At 42.7% G+C, this 22209-nt stretch overlaps 2 protein-coding genes across 7 annotated transcripts in view; both read left to right on the forward strand.

Moving 5' to 3' along the window:
- LOC105020077 (dedicator of cytokinesis protein 9) overlaps window positions 1–7850 on the forward strand; it is a 57590-nt gene extending 49740 nt beyond the window's left edge. For 4 of the 6 annotated variants that reach the window (XM_029116746.2, XM_029116752.2, XM_029116747.2 and 1 more), the window contains 6 exons: window positions 325–471; window positions 1191–1401; window positions 2296–2486; window positions 3897–3997; window positions 4455–4593; window positions 5715–7850. In XM_029116746.2, coding sequence (XP_028972579.2) covers window positions 325–471; window positions 1191–1401; window positions 2296–2486; window positions 3897–3997; window positions 4455–4593; window positions 5715–5855 — 930 coding nt within the window. In that variant the 3' untranslated portion in view covers window positions 5856–7850. Of the gene's footprint in view, window positions 1–324; window positions 472–1190; window positions 1402–2295; window positions 2487–3896; window positions 3998–4454; window positions 4594–5528; window positions 5537–5714 lie in introns of those variants that run through there. The other 2 variants (XM_029116749.2, XM_034289617.1) reach the window with 2 other exon arrangements.
- Window positions 7851–8284: 434 nt separating this feature from the next.
- slc15a1b (solute carrier family 15 member 1b) lies at window positions 8285–20933 on the forward strand. The gene is made up of 23 exons (XM_013140034.4): window positions 8285–8395; window positions 8837–8871; window positions 10354–10438; window positions 10779–10920; window positions 11037–11156; window positions 11692–11791; window positions 12307–12397; window positions 12511–12594; window positions 12756–12838; window positions 13406–13492; window positions 13603–13692; window positions 14274–14318; window positions 14414–14446; window positions 15114–15202; window positions 15528–15609; window positions 15935–16051; window positions 16190–16330; window positions 16503–16549; window positions 17230–17325; window positions 17721–17838; window positions 17917–18054; window positions 18381–18488; window positions 19588–20933. The coding sequence occupies exons 1-23, from the start codon at window positions 8389–8391 to the stop codon at window positions 19864–19866; spliced, it is 2217 nt and encodes a 738-aa protein (XP_012995488.2). The 5' UTR covers window positions 8285–8388; the 3' UTR covers window positions 19867–20933.
- Window positions 20934–22209: the final 1276 nt, after the last annotated feature.

A 22209-nucleotide genomic window follows, 5' to 3' on the forward strand; every position in this document is an offset into this window, starting at 1 on the left:
AGATTTTCCCCAAAAAGTCCAGATGCCAGGACCATGAACATAAATTCTCCCTTAAACCTTTTGGTACACAATCTTGGATCATCTTTGAATCTCCAAGCAGCCAGTCTCACTGTTTCTATTGTTTCTATTGTCTAATTTGTTTTATTTTGTCTTATTGGTTAATGCCTGTTTACTTGCTTTTGCTTGAAATACATTCATAATGTATGTGGGTTGGGTTCCTAGTCTGTCATTTTGTCTGTCTGTTTTCATGAAGTGTGCCTGTGTCACAAGGTGGCTCATAACATCTCCAGGCTGAGATGTCTAACTGCTGACCTCTTCCTCCAGGGGTTCTTTGAGGATGAGGATGGTAAGGAGTATATCTACAAGGAACCCAAGTTCACTCCTCTGTCGGAGATCTCCCAGAGACTGCTGAAGCTCTACTCAGACAAGTTTGGACAAGAGAATGTCAAGCTCATCCAGGACTCCAACAGGGTGAGGAGTGGAGGAGTGGGGGAGTGGAGGAGTAGAGGAGTGGAAGAGTAGAGGAGTGGGGGAGTAGAGGAGTGGAGGAGTAGAGGAGTGGAGGAGTGGGGGAGTGGAAGAGTAGAGGAGTGGAGGAGTATAGGAGTTGGGGAGTAGAGGAGTGGAGGAGTAGAGGAGTGGGGGAGTGGAGGAGTAGAGGAGTGGAAGAGTAGAGGAGTGGGGGAGTAGAGGAGTGGAGGAGTAGAGGAGTGGGGGAGTGGAGGAGTAGAGGAGTGGAGGAGTGGAGGAGTATAGGAGTTGGGGAGTAGAGGAGTGGAGGAGTAGAGGAGTGGGGGAGTGGAGGAGTAGAGGAGTGGGGGAGTAGAGGAGGAGAAGAGTGGAGGAGTAGAGGAGTGGGGGAGTGGAGGAGTGGGGGAGTGGGGGAGTAGAGGAGTGGGGGAGTAGAGGAGTAGAGGAGTAGAGGAGTTACGGAGTAGAAGAGTGGAATAGTGGAGGAGTAGAGGTGTGGAGGAGTGGGGGAGTAGAGGAGTGGAGGAGTGGGGGAGTAGAGGAGTGGAGGAGTGGGGGAGTAGAGGAGTGGGGGAGTAGAGGAGTAGAGGAGTTAGGGAGTAGAAGAGTGGAATAGTGGAGGAGTAGAGGTGTGGAGGAGTGGGGGAGTAGAGGAGTGGAGGACTGGGGGAGTAGAGGAGTGTCATGTCTGTTAAAAGGTTAATAAGGCCTGCCTACAGGTGGACCCTACAGACCTGGACAGTAAGTTGGCCTACATCCAGGTGACCCACGTCACTCCCTACCTGGAGGACAAGGAGCTGGAGGATCGGAAGACAGACTTTGAGAAGAGCCACAATATCCGTCGATTCGTCTTTGAAACCCCCTTCACCATGTCGGGCAAGAAACAGGGAGGGGTGGAAGAACAGTGCAAACGCAGAACAATCCTCACCAGTACGTAACCTAGAACAATCCTCACTAGTACTTAACCTAGAACAATCCTCACTAGTACATAACCTAGAACAATCCTCACTAGTACGTATCCTAGAACAATCCTCACTAGTACGTATCCTAGAACAATCCTCACTAGTATGTATCCTAGAACAATCCTCACTAGTACATAACCTAGAACAATCCTCACTTGTACGTAACCTAGAACAATCCTCACTAGTACGTATCCTAGAACAATCCTCACTACTACGTATCCTAGAACAATCCTCACTAGTAAGTATCCTAGAACAATCCTCACTAGTACGTATCCTAGAACAATCCTCACTAGTACGTAACCTAGAACAATCCTCACTAGTACGTATCCTAGAACAATCCTCACTAGTACGTAACCTAGAACAATCCTCACTAGTACGTAACCTAGAACAATCCTCACTAGTACGTATCCTAGAACAATCCTCACTAGTACGTAACCTAGAACAATCCTCACTAGTACGTAACCTAGAACAATCCTCATATTGGACCAGGTTACTAAGGTCTCCCTGTGTCTGCTGAATAAAACCCTGGTGTCACTGAACACATTCTACTGCTGACCTTGTAGCTGCCTAATCAACTGCCTCCACCCTGATACCTCAAGCTGTTTTATGACTTAATAAACAGCACAATCCCAAAGTGCATGGTTTATCTTGTTATCCAGATAATGAGTTTCTCAGAAGGAAACTGCATTACTGAACATACTTGTAATTACTACGACTACAGGACGGTCGGTGCAGCTAGATGTTGCTGGGTTATGAATCTTAACAATTAACAATCAATTTCTCCACAGCTTTTGGTGACTTGTGCCTGGGTTGCTCTGTTAAAATTCCTTCATCTTTCTTGCCCCCCCCCCACGCCTCCCAGCCACTCATTGTTTCCCCTATGTGAAGAAGCGTATAGCCATAATGTACCAACATCACACAGACCTGAGTCCTATAGAGGTTGCCATAGATGAGATGACAAGGAAGGAAGCGGAGCTCCAAGAACTGTGTTCTGCTAGTGATGTTGACATGATCCGACTTCAGCTCAAACTACAGGGCAGTATCAGTGTACAGGTAACTACATCCAAACTACAGTCAAACCACAGGTATAACCAAAACTAAAACTGCATGTCAACTAAGGTCCAATGACAGATTTACATTACATGGCAACATCAGTGTACCTATGCAAAATAAATTCAGGGCAGGATCAGTGTTCAGGTTAATTATTGGGCAGGATGTGTTCAGGTGAACTACAGGGCAGGATCAGTGTTCAGGTTAATTATTGGGCAGGATGTGTTCAGGTGAACTATAGGGCAGGATCAGTGTTCAGGTTAACTATTGGGCAGGATGTGTTCAGGTGAACTACAGGGCAGGATCAGTGTTCAGGTTAATTATTCAGCAGGATGTGTTCAGGTCAACTACAGGGCGGGATCAGTGTTCAGGTGAACTACAGGGCAGGATCGGTGTTCAGGTTAATTATTGGGCAGGATGTGTTCAGGTGAACTACAGGGCAGGATCGGTGCTCAGGTTAACTACAGGGCAGGATCGGTGTTCAGGTTAATTATTGGGCAGGATGTGTTTAGGTTAACTACAGGGCAGGATCGGTGTTCAGGTTAATTATTGGGCAGGATGTGTTCAGGTGAACTACAGGGCAGGATCAGTGTTCAGGTTAATTATTGGGCAGGATGTGTTCAGGTGAACTATAGGGCAGGATCAGTGTTCAGGTTAACTATTGGGCAGGATGTGTTCAGGTGAACTACAGGGCAGGATCAGTGTTCAGGTTAATTATTCAGCAGGATGTGTTCAGGTCAACTGCAGGGCGGGATCAGTGTTCAGGTGAACTACAGGGCAGGATCGGTGTTCAGGTTAATTATTGGGCAGGATGTGTTCAGGTGAACTACAGGGCAGGATCGGTGCTCAGGTTAACTACAGGGCAGGATCAGTGTTCAGGTTAATTATTGGGCAGGATGTGTTTAGGTTAACTACAGGGCAGGATCGGTGTTCAGGTTAATTATTGGGCAGGATGTGTTTAGGTGAACTACAGGGCAGGATCGGTGCTCAGGTCAACTACAGGGCAGGATCAGTGCTCAGGTTAACTATTTGGCAGGATGCGTTCAGGTGAAATACAGGGCAGGATCGGTGCTCAGGTGAACTACAGGGCAGGATCAGTGTTCAGGTTAATTATTGGGCAGGATGTGTTCAGGTGAACTACAGGGCAAGATCAGTGCTCAGGTTAACTATTGGGCAGGATGTGTTCAGGTGAACTACAGGGCAGGATCGGTGTTCAGGTTAATTATTGGGCAGGATGTGTTCTGGTGAACTACAGGGCAAGATCAGTGCTCAGGTTAACTATTGGGCAGGATGTGTTCAGGTGAACTAAAGGGCAGGATCAGTGCTCAGGTTAACTATTGGGCAGGATGTGTTCAGGTGAACTACAGGGCAGGATCAGTGATTCCTGTAATAAAGCGTTGGTCTGTTTCTCAGGTGAACGCTGGCCCCCTTGCATATGCCAGGGCATTCCTAGAAGACAGCAGTGCTAAGAAATACCCAGACAACAAAGTCAAACAACTCAAAGAGGTCTTCAGGTACAGACACTCCATCTCAATATGTCTCTGTCTATCCCTTAATCTGAGACAGCCTCTCTGACTCCTGTAATATATATATCTCTGACTCCTGTAATATATATATCTCTGACTCCTGTAATATATGTTTCTCTGACTCCTGTAATATATGTATCTCTGACTCCTGTAATATATGTATCATTGACTCCTGAAATATATGTATCTCTGACTCCTGTAATATATGTATCTCTGACTCCTGTAATATATATATCTCTGACTCCTGTAATATATGTTTCTCTGACTCCTGTAATATATGTATCTCTGACTCCTGTAATATATGTATCTCTGACTCCTGTAATATATGTATCATTGACTCCTGAAATATATATATCTCTGACTCCTGTAATATATGTATCTCTGACTCTTGTAATATATGTATCATTGACTCCTGTAATATTTGTATCTCTGTATTTCTGCGCAGGCAGTTTGTGGACACCTGTGGCCAGGCCCTAGGGGTGAATGAACAGCTAATTAAAGAGGATCAGCAGGAGTACCATGATGAGATGAAGGCTTCCTATAGAGATCTGGCCAGAGAGCTGTCTGAAATAATGCATGAACAGGTACATGGACATCACTACTGACAGACATCATTACTGACAGAGATCACTACAGACAGACATCAATACTGACTGACATCACTACTGACAGACATCATTACTGTCAGACATCACTACTGACAGACATCACTACTGACAGACATCACTACTGACAGACATCACTACTGACAGACATCACTACTGACAGACATCACTAGAAACATATCATCAGCAATACACAAAGAGTTGTTGACTGTTCTCTCCAGGATTCGGCAATTATTCGATTGCAGATATGTTTTGCTAATGAATAAATTGCCAGCATGTTATGAGTGTTTGCTGATATTACTGGTAACACCCTACGTTCCATGACAGTTGGACAGACAAATCATGTAGCTGAATGTGTCTGCTGAAGTCTGGAGGGACTGGAAAAAGTGCTAGATGTCAAGTTATTGTTGGAAGAGGGCAGCAATGAAATCACTTCCTAGTTAGTGCCAAACCAGGGTTCAAATCCTGCTTGTGGATTAGCTCATTGAGGGCGGTGCAGTTGACCTTCATTGTCAGATATGTTTGGTTTTATCTTCTTTGTGTTCTATCAACTCCTTGTAGCAAAAGAGTGCGTTCGTTCCGATATGTTAGTCTTTTGGTATAGAGTGTGTTCCTTCCAGTACGTTAGTCTTTTGGTATAGAGTGTGTTCCTTCCAGTATGTTAGTCTTTTGGTATAGAGTGTGTTCCTTCCAGTACGTTAGTCTTTTGGTATAGAGTGTGTTCCTTCCAGTACGTTAGTCTTTTGGTATAGAGTGTGTTCCTTCCAGGAACACACTCTATACAAACAATGTATAATTTTTTTCTGGGGAAAGAACCCTGAAACCTAACTGTTTTTGAAGATTATTTGTGAGTCTTTTGGTGGTCTTGTCAATAACAGTCTTCTCTTCTGTTCTTCCTGTGCTGCTGTCGTCAGATCGGATGGTAATTGAATGTGTTTTAAATGTATAATACTACAGGCACTAAATGTTTACAGTCAATAAAGCTGCTGTGGATGAATGGCTACATGTTTTATGTAAATACGATTGTAATGGTATCTGTAGAAATGACTGGGATTATGCGAGAGGACTAATGTTTGACCTTCCTCATCCTTCCTCCGCAGATCATCCCGGTAGAGGACGGGGCGAGGACTGCTCTCTCGGATTCACTGGGAATCTTTCAGGCCATCAGCGGCACGCCAACCAGAGCCAATGCCAGCCCTGTCTTTGTTGTCCGACAGCTCCCCTTGATCACTGAACCCTGATGTACCCTCTTCATCCGCCGAGTAGGATGGAGAGAAGAAAGAGGAAAAGAGCGAGAGAGAAAAGCGTTATGGAAAAGCAATGCACAGTGCCTGGATACAGCAATTATGTGTGGTATATATTGACTAAATTACCCAAACCCCTGAGATGCCAAATTGCTATTATAAAGCATTTACCCAAAAAAGGGATGTGTATTTTGGCAGGGCATGGGGTTGGGGCCTATTGTTCAAGTCCTTTTTTACAACAACAAAAACAACAAAAATAAACTATGATTTCTATTGTTTCCTGTGGAGACCTGGTAACACAGACACCAAAAACACTGGACTAGTCTTATAGCTTAACAGTTATCCTTCTACATTATTCTCTATATTTTCAATTATATACATATTCTGTTGGTTTTGAATAGTTTTTATTTTAATTGCATTGTTACATTTCTCTCTGGGGAACATTTGTCAGTGGACTGTACTCAGCTTCTATCTCATCTTCTATCTAGGGGAAGAATATAATGTGTGAATATTTTCTACAAAGACACAGTATGTTTTTCCATTTGAACTGCTACCATGATATTGTCAACCCTTTAAGTCCTGGTATTTGGTATTTAAAAAGAGATGACGGTGTATTCAAAGCAAAGCACTGTGTTCTTCTTGCCTGTGCTTCTGCAGAGAAAAAGGTGAAAGAGTGAAAGACAGAGTGAGAGGAAAAGATGAGAGAGTGAGAGACAGAGGGAGAGGAAATGGGGGGACAGTGAGAGACAGTGGGGGGTGAGAGAGTGAAGGAGAGAGGGGTGTAGTATTTTCTATCCTGTTTAATAAATCAGGGCTCCATCCCAAATATCTAAAATGTAACTCTTGCCAAAGCAGTAGCATGCAGAAACACAGCCAATGTAAAGAGATTATTACTATCGTCCATTCAGTAGACCTACAGAATATTGCTATTTAGGCTTTTTTAACCATCAACCAACATTTTTGTTATGTGAAATGAGATTGCATTTTCATGAATTTTTTATTCAACTGCTTGTATTCCATTGTTTTTTTTCTTGTTTGGTAAAATACTAATTCATCTCATTAGACTGTTACTTCGGGATTTTACCAATAAAAAAATGTGCATTGAAAACTGTACTCACAGGTTTTTAGTGGCTGGGTGGATGGATGGACCTTGAATATTGTGATTTTTCTAGTGCAAGGTTATGTTCAGGGTTAGAGTTAATAGTTAGACGTTAAGTTAAATGGGATTTTCAATGGGAATCATTTTTGGGGGTTCACTCACCAGTGACTTAAGCACAACCTGCACCAAGCGAGTTGATTCCAGTTAGTAGTCGGCCTTTAAGAAATGTGCCAATCATTAGACACCTTAATAGTTGCTTTGATCTGTTATGCAACACAATTTATTGCTCTGATGATCCTGTCCTTACGCAGGGATATTAATGATTACTCCATGATCACTTCAATCACTAGTTGAGTCCTTAGAGAGGGAGTTTTCTGACAATGAGTCCTGGCTGTTGTTGACGATAATGCAGAGTGGGAGGGGCCGGGACCTGTCATGTGATGTGTGGTCTGAAAGCAGCCTGCTGACTCCAATAAAACTAACTAATCCCCCTGCATTCTACTGCCCTGGGATCAGGACTGACAGCACGGTTTATGAGTGACTGTCTCTGTGTGATTTACTGATCATTCTTTATGCGTCATGTCATTCATTGATGCAATGGTTTTGATATGTGTGATGTACAGAAATGTTGCTCTTTTGATACTTTTGTTGACAGATTGTTAGACTGAGGTAGGCAGTTTTTTATTGTTAATTTGGTATAATCTTAATATGCATGGTTCTTTTTATAACAGCTTGTCTGTCCTAGGTTGGCCCAGTTTGCTGCCTCTGTACTGCTCATGCACAGCTGCAGAACAGGTCCAAATCCCGGGAACATTTCAGCTGAAACACTTATCGTCAATTTTTTCCTACTTTGCTGTTTTTTCAAAGCACAGAAAATGCTGCGTAACAGTAGAATATGTACCATGAGTGGCATATGCATGAACAATAAATGATGGTTTAACTGCTGAATGTTATCTGCCTAATGATCATCCATGTTGTAAAGGCATCCACGTCAACAGGCAGCCTTGGTTTGATCTCAAATCAACTGTCCATGTCATACTCCACTATCTCTCTCTCTCTTTCTCTATTTTACTGCATTCTGCAGTATCCCTCTACTCATTCAGTAATTATTGACAGACAGCTGTTTTGTTCAGTTCACCTGTATCTGTCCTACCTGTCTCTCGCCTGTCGCATCCATCCTCGCCACGGTGCCATAAAGACAGGGAGGGCACAGTCCACCCTCAGCATTCTGGGTAGATGACAGATTTGCCGGGGGCAGAGGTTATAAAAGCACTGTTCTGAGTCGGGGTCAGAGAATCATACTGCAGAGACACTAACAATATAGTCTGAGGGTTTCCCCATACAGACAGTTACTGTCACCTTCTGAGGGTCCCAGAACTGAACCCTTGTGAAGAACACTGAACAGAGGAGTATCCCCAACACACTGCAAACATGACAGGTGGGTGAGAGAGCAGCTTTGGGGTGTTTCAGGATGTCCAATGACCACTACTGTATGTCTGGTTTTCTTAGACATTTCTTAGACAGGATTACAAGATATTTGGGATACTTTTTTTTACTTTTATATAGCAAAATATACTCAACTACCTTGTTTAATTGTATTTTTCATATCAATATATTGTGTCTGTTTATTGATAACTATATGCATATCTATAAAATAAATGGTAATGAGAAAATTGTTGATTCAATGCTTTTCTTCATAAAAACAAACATATTTTGAAACCAGTGAACTAATTTAATGCATCTTGTTATTGATATTCTCAACAAATTTCTCATAAATTTCAACTGATTACACACTGTCTCCAATTTTTTAGTTTTTCTCTGAGTTCTACTCTGAATAATGTTGAATATTACTAACACTAAATAATCTGTTTGATGACAGAACAAAACCTTGGTGTGAAGAAGCCAAAAAAAAAGGTAATAACCAGCCTTGTCTTTCCTTAATTGATCTGTTACCCAGGTTTTCTCCCAATTTTAGACATCTAATTCAGGCCTAGTTTTCATCACACATATACATCAGCGAGGAGAGTGAAGAAATTCACACTGATTCGTTCTTCTCTGATCACGGATACGTTCTGCTCTGATCACGGAGATGTTCTGCTCTGATAATGGAGACGTTCTGCTCTGATCACGGAGATGTTCTGCTCTGATTATGGAGACGTTCTAATCTGATCACGGAGAAGTTCTGCTCTGATTATAGAGACGTTCTGCTCTGCTCTGATCACGTAGACGTTCTGTTCTGATCCTCTAAGAGAGTGCATTCTTTGGCCAACACCGATCCAATTTGCACCACCCTCTGCAGGAACCTTTGGGAATGTTGGAATACTGTAACCAGGATTAGAACCCTTATTGCAGTGGGAGTACTGTAACCAGGATTAGAACCCTTATTGCAGTGGGAGTACTGTAACCAGGGTTAGAACCCTTATTGCAGTGGGAGTACTGTAACCAGGGTTAGAACCCTTATTGCAGTGGGAGTACTGTAACCAGGATTAGAACCCTTATTGCAGTGGGAGTACTGTAACCAGGGTTAGAACCCTTATTGCAGTGGGAGTACTGTAACCAGGGTTAGAACTCTTATTGCAGTGGGAGTACTGTAACCAGGGTTAGACGCCTTATTGCAGTGGGAGTACTGTAACCAGTGTTAGAACCCTTATTGCAGTGGGAGTACTGTAACCAGGTTTAGAACCCTTATTGCAGTGGGAGTACTGTAACCAGGGTTAGAAACCTTATTGCAGTGGCGAAGCTGAACTTTCCCCTCCATTCATAATTTTTTTTTAAATCACCAGCTTCTAGTCTCTATCCAATCATTTATTCTTGGGTCATAGCTGTCTGTTCATTTTATGCTACCCTACTACAATAGTACGAGAGCAATCAGCTTCTTTCTTAGAAGCTGCAGCTTAAAAATTAAAGCATCTAAAGAGTAACTGAACGGTTGCTAGATTGATTCCCTTAACTGTCAATTGAGCTAAACGATTAACCCTAATTTCTCCCCTAACCCTGATGTCTCCAGTATGAATGGGTTAAAATACAGCTTGCATTTTCTATGGGTCTTCATCCACTATAGTAATGCAGTAGTTTAAGAACAGTGTCCACTCCTGTCGACTGACAAAACGCCTGACCATGAAATGACAAATGCTTTTGTCTTTAAATCTCTTTATATGGAGGCTGAAAAAAACAAGGATGCACAATGAAGTAGGATGTCATGTTTTGTCGTCTAGACAACTCAGACCAGACACTTCAATGGGTTTAGTTGTAATGCTTTCTTGTGTGAAAATGTTTTGTGTGAGACTTTTAGTGTTATTATATTGGCTAAGACACTTTTGAAAAATATATTTTTTGTAATGTATTATTCTGATAGACACTAAGTGAATCCTTTCTTGTTCTGACCTGTGTGTTCAGGTGGAGGTATGTGGATATCCACTCAGTATCTTCTTTATCGTGGTCAATGAGTTCTGCGAGCGTTTCTCCTACTATGGAATGCGAGGTGAGTTAGGCAAACTCCAGACATCCTCCCCCATGACTTAATGATGGTGTTGGAGCGCTTGTTAGCGCAGTTCATCTGCTGCGTCTTCACCCGCGAATATTCAAATACTGTTGCTTGTGTTGCAATTTTTTTGTGTTCTTCTGTCATGCACCTAATGGTTGGCCATGCAAAATACTTCGACCACATATCATTTAAACATATTTAAGTCATTGAATTGCATTGAGGATAGTCAGAGTTATAATTTCAGTGCGGCTCCTGAATTTATTTGAGATTGAACTATGCCCCCCCCAACCCCCCCCAACCCCCCCCCAACCCCCCCCCCCCCCCCACACACACACAGCGGTTCTGGTGCTCTACTTTAGATATTTCCTGAAGTGGGATGACGATCTGGCCACCTCCATCTACCACACCTTTGTTGCCCTCTGCTACTTGACCCCCATCCTGGGTGCCATAGTGGCCGACTCCTGGCTGGGCAAGTTCAAGTGAGTCACCACCCAAAACCCACATAATATATGTGGTGTTTACACACGTGTCTGTGTGTCTTGTCTGCAGTGTGCATTCCCGGTAAATGGTAAATATATGTTCTTTACCCCCCCAGGACTATTGTCTATTTGTCCATCGTCTACACACTAGGACAGGTTGTCATGGCAGTGAGTGCCATTCATGACCTCACGGACACAGATATGGACGGCGTCCCTAACAACATGGTCGTCCACGTGTGAGTCATTGTGCCGGAACTGCAACTAAGTGTCAAATAAGTACATCCAGTTGTGTTAACTTAGTACATCCAGTTGTGTTAACTTAGTACATCCAGTTGTGTTGAATTAGTACATCCAGTTGTGTTAACTTAGTACATCCAGTTGTGTTAACTTAGTACATCCAGTTGTGTTAACATAGTACATCCAGTTGTGTTGACTTAGTAAATCCAGTTGTGTTAACACAGTACATCCAGTTGTGTTGACTTAGTACATCCAGTTGTGTTAACATAGTACATCCAGTTGTGTTGACTTAGTACATCCAGTTGTGTTGACTTAGTACATCCAGTTGTGTTAACTTAGTACATCCAGTTGTGTTAACATAGTACATCCAGTTGTGTTGACTTAGTACATCCAGTTGTGTTAACATAGTACATCCAGTTGTGTTAACTTAGTACATCCAGTTGTGTTAACTTAGTACATCCAGTTGTGTTAACTTAGTACATCCAGTTGAGTGAACCAACCAGTGCAGTGAACTGACATGTCCACTCTCCTCAGGGCTCTGTCTATGACCGGCCTGCTCCTCATTGCCCTGGGGACCGGTGGAATCAAACCCTGTGTCGCGGCCTTCGGTGGAGACCAGTTTGAGGACCACCAGGTTGGTGGAAGAGACACCATTTCATGAGCAACACACATCTTCCTGCTAGAGCAGTTAGTTATGGTAGAGAAGATGCCATTTTCTAGAACAGACATTGGAACCAGGGATCCCTGTAGCTTGTTATTGTCTTCAGTCATGATCAGTAATGTCTGAGCTGGGTCAGCCTCTGTAAAATAGAGGACTCTTTGTCACAAGGTGTTGCCTTTGCTGAAACAGACTTTTGGGCTCTAGATTCCTCTATCTCCATGATGTCTTTGAACATGTTCCAAGTGGCTGTTCACATATTAACCCTGGCAGCCTGCTGGGAGGGGCCTTTATGATGCCTGTCAGGGCTGAGGTGACATTTCATAGAGAATCATGTTGATGTCATACTGCTGATTCTGTGGAAACACTTTACTGTTTCAGGACCCTTCAAACTCCAGTAGAGGACACTGATACTCAGATGGTTTATATTATGTTCATGTTTTTACTGGTGTGCTGATTGGCCCACTCTTCTCGTGACTTTTGTCCTCCAGGAGAAACAGAGGAGCACCTTCTTCTCAATCTTCTACCTCTCAATTAATGCTGGTAGTCTTCTGTCCACCATCATCACACCTATCCTCAGAGGTAAAAACCTGGAGAAAAGAAATACCTGCTGCTGTGGTCCTACATTACACAGAGCTGCTCTTGGTTCCTCTGTCATCGTACGTATTAAGACATGTCTGTGTTCCCTCCTCCAGCCCAGGAGTGTGGAATCCACTCCCAACAGAAGTGCTATCCTCTGGCCTTCGGTGTCCCTGCAGCACTGATGGTGGTGGCGCTCAGTGAGTGTCGTTTTCCTCTCCTCTGAACCCAAACCCTGCAAACCACATTGAACACGTAGACTGTCTGTCTGCCTGTCTGTCTGTCTGCCTGTCTGCCTGCCTGTCTGTCTGTCTGCCCGTCTGTCTGTCCATGGTATCTCACGAATGATTCTGTTCCACAGTCGTATTCATCAGTGGCAGTTCCATGTACACTAAGACGGCTCCGAAAGGCAACATCATGCTGGAGGTCTGCAAGTGCATCGGGGTAAGACTCTAATAACATACTGACAGAAGAGGGTTAAGACTCTAATAACATACTGACAGAAGAGGGTTAAGACTCTAATAACATACTGACAGAAGAGGGTTAAGACTCTAATAACATACTGACAGAAGAGGGTTAAGACTCTAATAACATGCTGACAGAAGAGGGTTAAGACTCTAATGACATGGTGACAGAAGAGGGGCAAAACACTAATAACATGCTCACAGAAAAGGGGTAAGACTCTAATAACATGCTGACAGAAGAGGGTTAAGACTCTAATAACATGCTGACAGAAGAGGGGTAAAACTCTAATAAAATGCTGACAGAAGAGGGTTAAGACTCTAATAACATGCTGACAGAAGAGGGTTAAGACTCTAATAACATGCTGACAGAAGAGGGTTAAGACTCTAATAACATGCTGACAGAAGAGGGGTAAGACTCTAATAATATGCTGACAGAAGAGGGGTAAAACTCCAATAACTTCCAGACAGAACAGTTTTGTTTTTAAGTTGGATTCTAAAAGATTAGGTGTAGCATCTTAACTGTGCATGTTTTATTTGCCCTTTGTAGTTTGCCATACACAACAGATTCAGGCATCGCAGCAAGAAGTTCCCGAAGAGAGAACACTGGATGGACTGGGCTGATGAGAAATACGATGTGGGTTTAGGCAAACACGTTAACACATGCACTGCTCTCTTCTGCATGCTTTCATATCCTAACTCATTTATCTCATCCTCTTTGCTGCTTTTCTCCTCTTCCTCCTCCAGAAACTGTTGGTGGCCCAGGTGAAGATGGTACTGAAGGTTCTGTTTCTCTACATCCCCCTTCCAATGTTCTGGACTCTATTTGACCAGCAGGTAAAAACACAACCCTAATCCCTGACGCTAACCTCAAACCATAATCCCTAAACTCAAATGCTAATTCCCAACCTTAAGTCTTCTATCAGTATTTAGGTCTTGTATCAGTACGATTGATCATGTATCAGTACTTTAGGTTTTGTATCAGTACTATTGATCTTGTATCAGTACTTTAAGTCTTGTATCAGTACTATTGATCATGTATCAGTACTTTAGGTTTTGAATCAGTACTATTGTTAATGTATCAGTACTTTAGGTTTTGTATCAGTACGATTGATCATGTATCAGTACTTTAGGTTTTGTATCAGTACGATTGATCATGTATCAGTACTTTAGGTTTTGTATCAGTACTATTGATCTTGTATCAGTACTTTAGGTCTTGTATCAGTACTATTGATCATGTATCAGTACTTTAGGTTTTGAATCAGTACTATTGTTAATGTATCAGTACTTTAGGTTTTGTATCAATACTATTGATCATGCATCAGTACTTTAGGTCTTGTATCAGTACTATAGGTCATAGCAGTGATGACACTGTAGGGTCTAAGGTCACCTAATAACTCACTGTGTCCCCTATCCAGGGATCCAGATGGACACTACAAGCCACCACCATGGATGGAGACTTTGTACGTACTTGAACCCTCAGGAATAGCATTGACATGATAAAAGTGATAATTCTAACCAAAGGGAGCTGCTCACTGACTGATGTTCTCCTCTTCAGGGTATTACTGTAATCCAGCCGGATCAGATGCAGGTGAGACTTGTTAACGATATATAAGAAACCATAGACTAACCATATACAGGAAACAGTAGACTAACAATATACAGGGAACCATAGACTAACCATATACAGGAAACAGTAGACTAACAATATACAGGGAACCATAGACTAAATATACTACAAAGTGGGGATTAGAAACCAGTTTTAGTTACTAGTTGCTGATTGGCTGACACAGCATGTCAACCATATGTATATTTATGTCAATAAGGCATGGGAGGTCTGGTCAAAACTATAAACCGATTGTTTCCACCCTGGAGGCAGATTTCGTGGAAGCCATGCATGAGAATGTATTTCACTGTATGTTGTACTGCTGTGATCACCTTAGTGATTGGTTAGCCTTAAGTCCAGGGTTGTGCTGTATTGCTAATATACCATGGCAAATGTCCAGGCACTCCACAAACCTGTTTAATTGTTATGTCCAGGCACTCCACAAACCTGTTTAATTGTTATGTCCAGGCACTCCACAAACCCGTTTAATTGTTATGTCCAGGCACTCCACAAACCTGTTTAATTGTTATGTCCAGGCACTCCACAAACCTGTTTAATTGTTATGTCCAGGCACTCCACAAACCTGTTTAATTGTTTTCACACAACACGTCTGTCTCTCTCGTTCTGTCTTTCTGTCTTCCCACTTGGTCAGACGGTTAACCCCATCCTGATCTTGATCATGGTTCCTGTCATGGACAGTGTCATCTACCCGCTCATTAAAAAATGTCACCTGAACTTCACGTGAGTTTCTCTTTTTCTTAGGATTTATTTATATAATTATAATACATCCTGGAGACTTATGTATTGACACAGTTGGCTTGGTTTCTGCTCACTTCAGTATGGTTCAACACTGTTTCTAGTTCTGGTTGACTTCAGTATTGACATATTAAATCTGGTTCCGTCCAGAATGTTCTGACCAACTAGGTCTGGTCCATGTCCAGTATGTTCTGACGGACTAAATCTGGTTCCTGTCCAACATGTTTTGACAGAATAGGTCTGCATCCTGTCCAGAATGTTCAGGTTGTTGTAGAACAGGTATCCCTGATGTGTTTGTGGTGTGTTTCAGGCCTCTGAAGAGGATGACCGTGGGGATGTTTGTGGCGGCGATGGCTTTTGTTGCTGCTGCCTTGCTTCAGTTACAAATTGATGTATGTTAGACCTGTTAACACACACTCACACACACACACACTGACACACACACTCTCACACACACACTGACACACACACTCTCACACACACACACTGACACACACACTCTCACACACACACTGACACACACACTCTCACACACACACACTGACACATACTGACCCACACACTCACACCAACTGACACACACACTCACACACACACTGACACACTAAAATCATCACTTTACCAGATTATACCTACCTCTCCATCCAGCCTTCCCACCCCCGACCCCCCCTCCCCAAATAGCTTTTAGTTTGGATTGAGATTCTGTGTTCTTTACAGCAAACACTTCCCCAGCTGCCGTCGGGAGCGGAAGGTCAGGTGAAGTTCGTGAACCTCAACAACGAGAATCTGAGCGTGGCTATTGAAGGAACAGATTACAATGTACCACCTTTCCAAGTGAGTTCCCATGAGTAATCCCAAACTACATGACCAGGCATTGAGCCCTGGGTGGGTTTTGCAATGCAAACCACTTCCTTCTGTGGTGTTTCTTAAGAACAAGACATTCTGATCCATGATCCTTCCTGTTTCCTGCAGGTTTCTGGCGACTACTTGACATTTGACAAGCCATTTAACGTTGCGTTAACAAAAAACAATGTGACAAAAAAAGATAATTTGACCCTGAAGTCCCAGACCCGACAAACCACTCTAGTTGGCCCGAGTCTGGATCTTAGAATGGTAAGTTTGCCACTATATTCGTTTTGCAGAGGTCTGATTAACCTGCCTTAACAGAGCTGGCTTTGTAGTTTCACTGGTGTTGGTCTGAGACAAACCTATAATACAAGTTGATATCAGTCCTGCAGCCGTTACAAGACGCAACGCTACATCTGGTTACTCTCTCTTTGACCAGGTTACAGACTTAACCCGGAAGCCGGAGGAGGGAATGAACGCCGTCAGGTCAGTTACCAACTGTCAACACCAGGCCTCTCAAAGAAGAACTGGTTAATGATCAGATTATATTAGTTTCTCTCTATCGCTTTGGCTCAATTCTCAAATTAGAATTATATTTTTCAAAACAGTAAAATCTCTGTACAATTAGTTTCTTGCCCACACCAGATTAGGTTTGAGCAAGTGTTTTGGCACATGTGCAAAAGAGTAAGTGCAATTGTCTGCAATTGGCACAATACCTACATGCACATGCAATTGTCTGCTTACATGTAACACATTGCTAGATTTACTGCATACATACAAGTGTGTATATTCCTTTTTCTGTGTACTACAGTATTGTACAGTATTCACTTTTCCCAGTAAACATTTACCACTGTTGAAACTGGTATCTAAAAAGCTCAGTGGGATACACAATAGTATTCAGCTTGATAAAACAACTTTGGGTAACTTTGGGTGAGTTACTACATTTTGCAGACGTGCCAGAGAGTTGTGACCTCCCATGAAGCTGTTTAGAGAATATTAAGACTGTTTCAAAAAATATAAGTGATTGAGAAAAACTGGAAATCATCTTAGATTAGCACACCAATTCTGAATCAAATGATGAATTAAACTCTAGTCATGATAAAATGAAAATACATGTTAAAAAACTGAGTGTTCCTGTTCTGTTTGTCTGGCCTCTCATGCTTTAGGTTTGTGAACGGTTTCGGCGCTGCTCTGAATGTATCATTTGTCGGAACCATCGAGCCACTGGACATTTCCAACTACACCAACATCAAACAGGGACCGTGAGTCAACTTCCACTTATGCATTCACACTGGACATCTAGAACTCTTTGACTGGACTAAGATTGGGAGAGACAGAGACTGAGAGAGGGCACAGGGAGTGTGTATAATGACCATGTGGCAGCTCTCTGTCCTAACACTGGGGATTGTGGTCTTCAAACTGCTAACAGACATATTTAAAATGAGGAATCACTCATAACCTATCTGATGAATCCTAACATTGCCAAGAATGTCCTTTCATTTTCTGTTGACCAGTTGCAACACTCTTTAACTTCTTTACAAAAACTCCTTGCTTGGTGAAATGACAATAATCGATGTGCAAACCAAATACAGTATTTCTCCTTCCAGAGAGTGGCGTGAGACAGCTCCATGTTATGATTGATATTTTTGTGTTTCAGGGCAGAGTTTAGGATCACCAACACTGGCGGTCAGTCCTGCCTCTATAACAAACAGATGGGCTTTGGCAGCTCCTTCACATTTGTCATACCGTCCACGTTCGATATCCAAAGCTCTAACGTAAGTCCGCTAACCTTTGACCCCTCTGTCTCCAGTGTCTACCAGTTCTGTGTAACCCATTGTTTGCTGTGTGTATAGTGTAAGCAGGCAATCCAGGCTGTGGAGGACATCAAGCCCAACACCATCCATATGGGATGGCAGATCCCCCAGTACTTCCTCATGACATCGGGAGAGGTTGTGTTCTCTGTGACCGGCCTGGAGTTCTCCTACTCACAAGTAGGTGGCGCCATACTGCTCTCTGTCACTCACAGACCAGCCCAGACTGTATTAACGATTTAGCTTGTGTTCTCATCCAGAGCCACTTACAATAGTGAGTTGGTACAGGTGTTTTTGTGCTGGTGCCCTGTGGGAATTGAACCACCAACTCTGGCACAGCCGGTTCCACGCTCTACTAACATATCCATTCAAAACCATGCTAATGTAATCAGGCTGTGTACTACAATCCTAGTTTGTTAATTATTCTACCCATAACGGCTCCCCCAAATTCTACCTACCTACCTGTCTATCTTATGTTCTATTATAAAACCTATTTTCCTCTCCAGGCCCCTAGCAACATGAAGTCGGTTCTTCAAGCTGGTTGGCTGCTGACTGTTGCTGTGGGCAATATCATTGTTTTGATTGTGGCTGAGGCAGCCCAGCTTCCAGATCAGGTCAGTACATCTCCTCTAGACCCTATAACCACCTTTAACTCCTACAACCTATTAAACACTTTACCTCAAAACCCCAGTACATTCTAGAACGAAGTAACCCCTATATATTCTAGAATGCATCTCCGATCTCTACAACATTCTAGAACCTTCAACCCATATCAGTTGGCCACTACAAAAGTGTAGAACCCATCTCATCACCTAATAAAATTCAAAAACCCATCTCCTCTAACCCTTATACAATTCAAAAACCCATCTCCTCTAACCACTAGGACTTGAGAACCCATCTCCATTTGCCTATGATCACATACAGGCGGGTGCCAACTTAAAGGAAAAACTAATATAAAACCAACAAAGTCCCTTAGATCCTTTTTCTCGCTATCTTGATCCAAAATCGAGGTCATCTGGGCCTTGTCCGCACTGTTATACATGGCACAGAGCACGACAGGATGTAAACTGTTTAACTGTTTCATGCAGTACACCTGTATGGAAGCAAATGCACCCTTCATGCTCCACAAATCTTTCAGGTTTTTCCTTTAATTTGTCACACCTGCGTATATAAGCCCAGGAACTTTGTGAAGCAGTGGTTTTCAGATATTTTTCAGCAGGAAACCTGTTGCTTTTCGGCAGAATATCCGGGTCTCTATTATTTTCTTCAAGACATTTTTGTGCTCCCTCACCCAAATCAGATATTACAACCTTCAAATCCATTTTTTAAACATAAAATCCATTTAAATCTGGATCTTTTTCTTTGGTTTCCCCATTTTTTGCATCCCACAGCAGCCCTCAGATCCCAAAATGAATGTCATCGCTATGAGATGTAGAACCATGTAGAATCTTACATTTATCCAACCAGTCTGTCTCTCTGTGTGTCTGTATCTTTCAGTGGGCAGAGTACATCCTGTGTGTCTGTATCTTTCAGTGGGCAGAGTACATCCTGTGTGTCTGTATCTTTCAGTGGGCAGAGTACATCCTGTGTGTCTGTATCTTTCAGTGGGCAGAGTACATCCTGTGTGTCTGTATCTTTCAGTGGGCAGAGTACATCCTGTGTGTCTGTATCTTTCAGTGGGCAGAGTACATCCTGTGTGTCTGTATCTTTCAGTGGGCAGAGTACATCCTGTTTGCATCTCTCCTGGTGCTGGTGTGTATAATCTTCGGCATCATGTCCTACTTCTACACCTACACTGACCCGGCAGAGATTGAGGCCCGATTCGCCCTGCCAGAGTACGACCCAGAGGAGAAGAAGAAGAAGAAAGACAGCATTGTGATGGAGTGGAAGGATTCTCTTAAGAGAAAGGTTTCAGGAAGCAGAAAAAGAAGCAACAGTAGCAAAGGATCTGACAAGCAGGATAATGACGAACTTAAACAGAGCAGGATGTAAAACTCCCTGTTCACGCCACATCCTTCTTTTCCTGCCTATGAAGGATGTAAAACTCCCTGTTCATGCCACATCCTCCTCTTCCTGCCTCTGAAGGATGTAAAACACCCGGTTCACGCCACATCCTCCTCTTCCTGCCTCTGAAGGATGTAAAACACCCGGTTCATGCCACATCCTTCTTTTCCTGCCTATGAAGGATGTAAAACTCCCTGTTCACGCCACATCCTCCTCTTCCTGCCTCTGAAGGATGTAAAACACCCGGTTCACGCCACATCCTCCTTTTCCTGCCTCTGAAGGATGTAAAACACCCGGTTCACGCCACATCCTCCTCTTCCTGGCTCTGACGTAGAGACAAGGTCTTGGAGTGGAGAGACATTGTACATTTCTGCCAGTGGAACTCAAATCTTGTAACAATGTTGTAGAGGTTCTTCATGAGAACCGTAATTCTCCTACCTAGCATTACATATGAAATTTTACTTTCATATTGTAAATAATTGTTTAAGATTTATTTGCACCATGTAGCAAAACCAACATTACCATGGCATTTTATTTTCCTTACCTTTTATTCCTTCATTAATTTAACATTTCTATGTATTTTATAATATTACATATGTTGCTGTTGTTTTTTATTTGACGATTCTCATATGATATTGATGATGATATTAATACCAAATCAAGTTAGGCCCTGGCTAAGTTTGTCCCCAAGGCAAAAACCATCATCCTTACACTAAACCCTAACCATCAATATTAGCATAAACCCCATTCTTAACCTTATCCTATCGTTTCACTTTCAATGATGTGATGTCACAGTTCCATTAAGGAATGGCAGTTTATAATATTTAAAGTTTAGATAGTTTCACCACTTCATCACACTCCAAACCACTAGAGAACAGTAGCTACAGATAACAAGCCTCACCTTTTATGGTTATTTGGTATGGTCTCACAAACTGCATGGATGGACTTATGTGAAACTCCACTGATATCTGACTGATGTAAAGCTCAACATCTGAAAATAATTGACAAACTACAAGAAGCGTATTAAACCGCTAAAGCAAATGCTCTCATCCAGAGCCACTTTGTCCTACTCTTCCTGGTCCCCAGTGGGAAGTGAACACATAACCAAATGGTTGCAAACTTCTTGCTCCCTGTTAAAGCCTACATAACAAACACACAAAGAAATTAAGATGGAAACCACTACCCCAGAGTATGTATAGACTATGAGTGTATGTGTGTGAGTGAGACAGAGCAGTGTTTCCCCAGTATAAATAAGGGGTTATGCAAGCAAAATGTCTCAATTCTTCCTACAAATGTGGCTCTAACTAAGTCATAACTAGCTGTAAATCCCAACAAAAAAGCATCAGCCATTAATAACACCTGTCTTTCCATATGGCGAGGTTTTAAACAATAAAGTTGTCAATTTGGGAACCTCAGCTGAAGGGTAATGTTCCCACACGCACGCACGCACATGCGCACACATACGCACATAATAAAAAAAAAAAATCTTTCCAAGGTCTCTGTATCAATGCGTTGCGCTACGGTTGTGAGTTGTAGCGGCAGGAAGCCATGATTCCCAACGGAAGGGAACAGAATGTGGGTGAAATATAGCTATGCAATTCAGAAAACAAGAATTCAGACATTCAAGTGTCTGAAATTGACTGTTTCATTTAATTCTTTGTTCAAAGAAAACATTTCTTTACACCAATAACAGATTTGTTTGCTTGAAACAAATCTTTTGTTCCATTTTGAGGGATTTTTCTGCAGCCTTGTTTCACCACAGCACCTTCCAATGAATTTGGGAGAGCTGAAGATTCTGAGAAGCCTTCCTCCTAGGCATCCACACTGGGCCACTCTGCTTTCCTCCACCAGACTACTCATCCAATCAGGAAGTCATTAACACCTGAGGGCTGGTATGGTGCTGGCCAGCTTGCGTATCCCAAAGGGGCCTCCCAGCCACATCAACTACAGAAACCCTTATTCTGACATTCTTAAAACAACGGAGATGGAATAATAGTGCAGAGGAAGAGCTGAAGACCCCTGCCCCTCTGCCCACCATGCAGCTGTGGAGGCCAGAGGATTTGATTGGAATAAAAGCAGAAACGGAGGTTGACAGTGTGTGATGGACATTTTCCCCACCGCTGATATCATCAGGGCTGCTACTCAGGGCCTCCAACGCTCTGCTTGCCAAATGAATTGACAGACAGACTCAAAGACCTCATTGTAACTAACACATGCAAACACAATAAATTATTTTCGCAAACAACGGAAGAGCAGCATGTGAACCCTCACCAGTCCAACTAGCACATGCAGCATGTTTGTGGACAGGAGGCGTGTCTTACCCATAGTCCA

Source organism: Esox lucius, chromosome 22, assembly GCF_011004845.1.
Source record: "Esox lucius isolate fEsoLuc1 chromosome 22, fEsoLuc1.pri, whole genome shotgun sequence".
Classification (NCBI taxonomy): Eukaryota; Metazoa; Chordata; class Actinopteri; order Esociformes; family Esocidae; genus Esox; species Esox lucius.